This window comes from Haliotis rubra, unplaced genomic scaffold (assembly GCF_003918875.1).
Source record: "Haliotis rubra isolate DU_JTF1 unplaced genomic scaffold, ASM391887v1 Scf1, whole genome shotgun sequence".
Classification (NCBI taxonomy): Eukaryota; Metazoa; Mollusca; class Gastropoda; order Lepetellida; family Haliotidae; genus Haliotis; species Haliotis rubra.
Window position 1 is genome coordinate 9986832 of NW_025764891.1, and position 6137 is coordinate 9992968.

Genomic DNA, 6137 nt, shown 5'->3' on the forward strand with positions numbered 1-6137 from the left:
CCACGGCTAGTTGTTATGATCAACTGTAAGTCTAGCCCCACGTCTAGTGGTTTGATCAACTGAAAATTTAGTTCCACGGCTAGTTGTATGATCAAAAGTAAGACTAACTGCATGACTACCTATATGTATGACTGCATCTAGCTGTGTAGTCGACTCCATGGCTAGTTATATGTCCACAGCTTAATAACCAGAAACATGGCTATCTAAAAGTGAGATCGTTTGATTAGATGTACATGTATAAGCAACATGTTCAGCTGACTGTCTAGCTGTCTGGGTGTCTAGCTAGTTTACTAGCTGTATTCACGCGTGACTACTCAGTTAGCCACATCTCTGGCTGACTGGCTAATTGATTGTTTTTGTCTAACGTCTAGCAATACTCCAGTAAAATGGCAAAAATCAGCTGAGTCTGAACCAGGTGTATACCAGCCGTATACACAGTTTTATGTATGTCAACGTGACTTGTTGCTTGTCTAACTATATGACTAGATGGTGACTAGATATATTGATACCTGCATGGCTAAGTATACATGTGCCTGTAAGTCACATCGCTAGGTGTGTGACCAGTTGCATTGACATCTTTGCTCCTAGCTGAATTGTTAGCTAGTATGTCTCTGTGTGACTAGTTATGTGACCAGCAAACAAAATGACTATATGTGTGACCAGTTGCATAAATAGCTACACTAGATCTACGTACATATATACAACAAAGGTGACAAACAGATGGTTGCGTGTGAAACTATGGGCTATATCTAGAACAGGTTGCCACACTACTGGGGAGTATATATATATTTTTCTGTTATCGATTCCGTAGATGTGAACCGTGAATATGTTTGAGTGTTATTTGTTATAATGTGTATTACATTTAGTGTGTTTCAGATAGAAATCTCAAGTGACACAATTATTGAATAGAGGTCTCGCTCCAGTTGCCTTTGTTCGAATTTAAATATTATAGGTTATGTAAATTTCCTTTTAAAAATATAAGTTTTGTCACAGGTCAATAACTTCAATATACTACACTAAGTCAATAAAATGTGTCAGATAACACATGCCTCATAAAATATTGATATGTTTGTATAGATAGGATACTTTGATGCGGGTTTACAGTTCATGTGTGTTGACAAGAATACAATTGATGTATGCCACAATTAATACAATTCATATGGTGAGAAAATGTTCGGATGTGAACATGCATGTGTGGATATGGACGTGAATGGCAAAGAAAGCCAATCAGTGGGTGGGTGAGTGAGTTTAGTTTTACGCCGCACTCAGCAATATTCCAGCTATATGGCGGCGGTCTGTAAATAATCGAGTCTGGACCAGACAATCCAGTGATCAACAGCAGGAGCATCGATCGGCGCAATTAGGAACCGATGACAAAAAGCCAATGAGTCTATCAAAGCTGCTGCATTCTTGTCAGGAGCTCAAAACAAAAATTAAAACCTCTTAAATTGTTCCAGCTATAATTTATCCAAATTTACCACGTTTACCATTCCAATTCGGGTTACCAACCATATGTGTCGTGCAAGTCTCTTAGAAAGAGATCATTTGAATGCAGTTTCTGAGATAGTTACATCATGAATCTGTTATTACGGACGACACTTACAGTATATGCTATATGTCTTTTCGCATCCTGCATCAGTGTGTACATCCTTATTGATTGTACAACAGTTTGTCAATATCTTGCATCCGTTTACAAGAACTACGTCCCTGTTGACTCATGACGTTGTGGCGATGACGTTACAAAAACGTCATTTGAATACCTCAGCGTTAAAATAACGCCACCGGACCGTCACGTGCCAACAGGTCTTTCTCGATTAATGTCAGAACATCATATAGACATCGACACCCATGTACTGTTACATACATTTTATACAAACTACATACTGCACAAATGCCACCGTTTGAAGATGTTGTGTGTTTTGCCACAAGCTTGAAATAACTCCAAAACTGATCGATTCTAAACTTCTTTATTCTTTAAAATTTCTTATGTGACGACTTTTACAAAATAGTATTGTTCTGCAGCGCAAACCTACGACAACACGAGTGTATATGGTCATGCCTCATAAACATACCTCCAGAGAAAATTCCAAGTATATGGCTAATTTCAATAGATATATCTATATTGCTGCAGAGATCAGATCAATTGACTTCTGTGATGCCAATATACATAACAACTGAAAAAATCTACTCTGAAAAAAGATGCATAATATGATAGATGAGTGTCGCGTAACGACAAGCATTAGTGGACATTACGAAATTCGTGCATTCGAATATAATGAATCTGTACCGTGTTTCACAAGCAAACATTACCCTCATTGGTGAGCTCTGCTGGTCAGTTCTCCAACGGTCGGTCACCAACGTTTGGCGACACTGACGTAAGCAGTCACAGTTCACATGATCACACACAAACCAGCAATCAGCACATATGCCGCGACGGCGGCCTCCTTGCTGGAATGTAGGTATATGAATTCATCAGGTTTTCACTGATAATCTCGGCATTATGGTCCTTCAGAATGATCGAATCCGGGTGAGATGGCAACGCAGGCCAGTTCGGAGATGGTCAACATAACGTGCAGTGATTGAAACCAAAATAATTCAGTTAGGCTCAGCGTCTTTCAAAGATATATTCGTTGTAATGTTGCCACTTTGCTTCCTCCGTGTCCATGCCTGCTTTCAGCTCGCCAGCACTGTTGGTTCCGGTACCAACCCCACCCGCCATGAAGAACCCTTCTTCCTGAAGCATGTCAAAGGCCTGCTCCAAGAATGTATGCTTCAGGAAATACCTCCCTGTGTATCTATCCATGCCGCCCCGATCTGGGTCTCTGCTTTCGTTCAGGGTTTCTTTGAATACCTCTCGACACAAGGAAATTCTACCACACACGATGATTCTACTCAACTTTCGGAACTTAACGTCGGCAAGCCCGTCTCTTCCAAAAGCAAAGGTTCCCCTGTATCCCACTGTTATGTATCCTGGTTGCTTGCCGGTAACGCTAGGCAAGGGTTTAAGTATAGACCCGGATAGGGCGGAACCGGTAATTCCAGGAGGGGTGGACGTGCTTGACAGAGGGGTTAAATGTGCCGGTTTTGGTGACAGAGCGCTTAAACTGTTCACTAAATCCTCCAGTTCAAAAAAATCAGCTTCTTGTCGGAGTCGTTCACGTTCGTGGAAATTCTCTGGTAGAATAAGCTTGAGGTTCCGGAGATAGTCCAATATGTATCGGAACAAAACACCGTCTCTATCAATAAAATATTTGCCTTTAGCGTCCCGCACAAAAATTGCCGAGGAGTCATCGCCAAACATCTTGCCGAGTCGACATTCAGGTATCTTCTTTAAGGTGGCAAGTGTTGTTGTATAAAACACGCCGCCAACATTCAACTCAACAATCTCTGAACTCTCAATCGAATTGGTCTTGTCAGACATTTTTGGTAATTTCCTTTAATATCCCCTAGTTCAGGTTCCAAGTCAAATCCCTTGTATTTTAATAGCCACTTAAATCATTTCTAATTACTGCTCCTTTTGAGGCACACGTCTTCTCGTTTCTACACACAACACACCAAGAATGAACCGCTCTGGCTTGAGGCAGACTGGTTGATTTCACTCTTTTCAAGAATACCAGCTGAGCGCTAATTCCCTGGCTACTGTGGTGAATAGTGTAGGTGAACTCACTTGATTCTATCGCTGTGGCTGGGGCGCGTAGATGGCAGTGCTATCGACCGGGCCTAGTTTATGGCATTCTAAATGTACGCACAAACACAAAGACTCTCTTCTAATTCCTTATTGATTGCCAATGTAGTCGCGATCCATTCTTCTCTGTTCTCCACTCAAACGAAAGAAGAGCATCGGAGTACGTTTTCAAATTCCCTAGCTCGCTGGAATATACTAGCCCCAATAGTCCTCGCGCCGCCTGTCTGAATGCGCTCGCCTCCCTGTTCTCTGCCACACTGATCGAGAGTTTGGTCTGCCAGGGTTAAAAGCGCTGCAATAACTAACGAAACATATTCACCGACTGTGCAGAAATGCCCGTCCCTCGTCTGTGATTGGCTGCTTGGTCTTGGCTCGTCAATTGGCGTTCGACGTCGCCATGGCAACTAGAAGACGGTGAACCGTTGCACACGCATGCGTTTTTTTATTTGGTAAGGTCCAACTGCACTGGCTCGCTATCGACACGGGCACAAGAGCTGAAATGGAGACACATTAATAGCATTACCCTTCTGAGTAAATTAAATCTACCTGGTCACTCTCTAAGTTTGTTAGCCGGTGGCAGTTTGCTGTAATTTGCCTGTATAAATAGATACCATTGCGCTTTTCTCTCAGCGGTTCAATCAAATCAAATTCTATTAAAATGCTTGATGCGACTGTCTGAATGTGGGGCGATGATGGTGTTCAACTGGCTTTCAGTATCAAATATCTGTCTGTTTACATTAGTCTAGGAAAATAGTACCACTTTGCTCTGTTGTTCACATGACAGCGATGCGTTGCCATCAACATGCTGCCACCTATCTCTTAATTCATACAAAGTTGCAAATATTAAATCGGCATAGAAATTTATAGCATTTGGAGAACGGGATCTATAGTACTTGTATGCATCATCTGATGAAGGAGCGGGCATACGCTCCAAAACGTCGTGTTATTCACAACAAAGAAGTTGAGATCCTTACATCTTGCTTTTCTGATAGAATCTTAATTATTTAGTTATTAATAAGCATCATATAGAAACTAAAGGAATAACATTAGCAGGGCCTGAGTGAGTGTGAGAGTGAGTGAGTGTCCCAATAACAAGAAGCATTCAATAGATAGTAGACAAACTATATCAATAGTGAACTGAGTGAGTTAATGTCCTGAATGAATAACAAGAAGCATTGCATAGATAGTAAACGATCCACATTATCAGTGTGTGGATGAGTGAGTGATCCAATGTGTGTCAAAAATCAAGCTTGCTTATATCATTTGCTTATATAGATAGTAAACGAACCACATTAACAGTGATTGAGCGAGTACTGAAGAGTGAGTGAGTGAGTTTAGTTTTACGCTGCACTCAGCAATATTCCAGGCATATGGCGGAAGTCTGTAAATAATCTGGACCAGACAATTCAGGGATCAACAGCGTAAGCATCGATCTACGCACCTGGGATACGATGACGTGTGTCTTCCAAGTCAGCGAGCCTGACCACCCGATCCCGTTAGTCGCCTCTTACGACAAGCCTGGGTTACTGAAGAACCGGATCTTCATGGGTTGATCACGTTAAGAGCGCTAAGTGAAACGTAACGTACATGTGTGCACTTAGATGTCTATTCTAACATATTGGCACAATGAAGAACAATTTTTGTATTTCCTTCAACCCCGATATATTGCAATCTTTTCTAAACAAGTGTATTGAATTTTGTTGCTTTTGAACATGGTAACAAACACGTTTATCATATCATAATGTTAATCGCCCCTACATTAAATATGGAGGAGGTGGATTGTGTGGTGGTGATGATGGTGGCGATGATGATGATGGTGATACTTTGCTACTACTACTACTATGCTCTAAGCGCTTCATTATGATGATGCTGAAGGGGAGGACCAAGACGGTGTGGTGGTGATGATGATGATGATGATGATGATGATGATGATGATGATTTTGATGAATTTTACTACTACTACTATCTCAAAGCTCTTGAACGATGATGTGAACGATGATAATGATGATGAGGAAGAGGGAGGGAGGACTAGGAGGACGGGGTGATGATGATGATGATAATGATGGTGATCATGATAGTGATAATGATGAAGATGATGATGGTGGTGATGATGATGAATGATGGGGAGGAGCAGATGACGATGGTGATGGGGAGCAGGACAGTGTGGTGGTGATGATGATGATGATGATGATGATGATGATGATGATGATATTGATAAATTTTACTACTACTACTATGCAAAGCTCTTGAACGATGATACGAACGATGATGGTGATGAGGAGGAGGAGGGAAGGAGGACTAGGGGGACTGGGTGATGATGATGATGATGATGATGATGATGATGATGTGATCATGATAGTGAAGATGATGATGGTGATGATGGTGTGGCGATGGTGGTGATGGTGATGGTGATGATAAAATGCAACTACTACTACTACTACCATGCTCTAAG

At 41.5% G+C, this 6137-nt stretch overlaps 1 protein-coding gene across 1 annotated transcript; it reads right to left on the reverse strand.

Moving 5' to 3' along the window:
• Positions 1 to 1953: 1953 nt before the first annotated feature.
• LOC124283164 (BTB/POZ domain-containing protein KCTD12-like) lies at positions 1954 to 3993 on the reverse strand. Its single transcript, XM_046719227.1, has one exon. It carries the CDS (start codon positions 3419 to 3421, stop codon positions 2606 to 2608), a length of 816 nt encoding a protein of 271 aa, XP_046575183.1. The 5' UTR covers positions 3422 to 3993; the 3' UTR covers positions 1954 to 2605.
• Positions 3994 to 6137: the final 2144 nt, after the last annotated feature.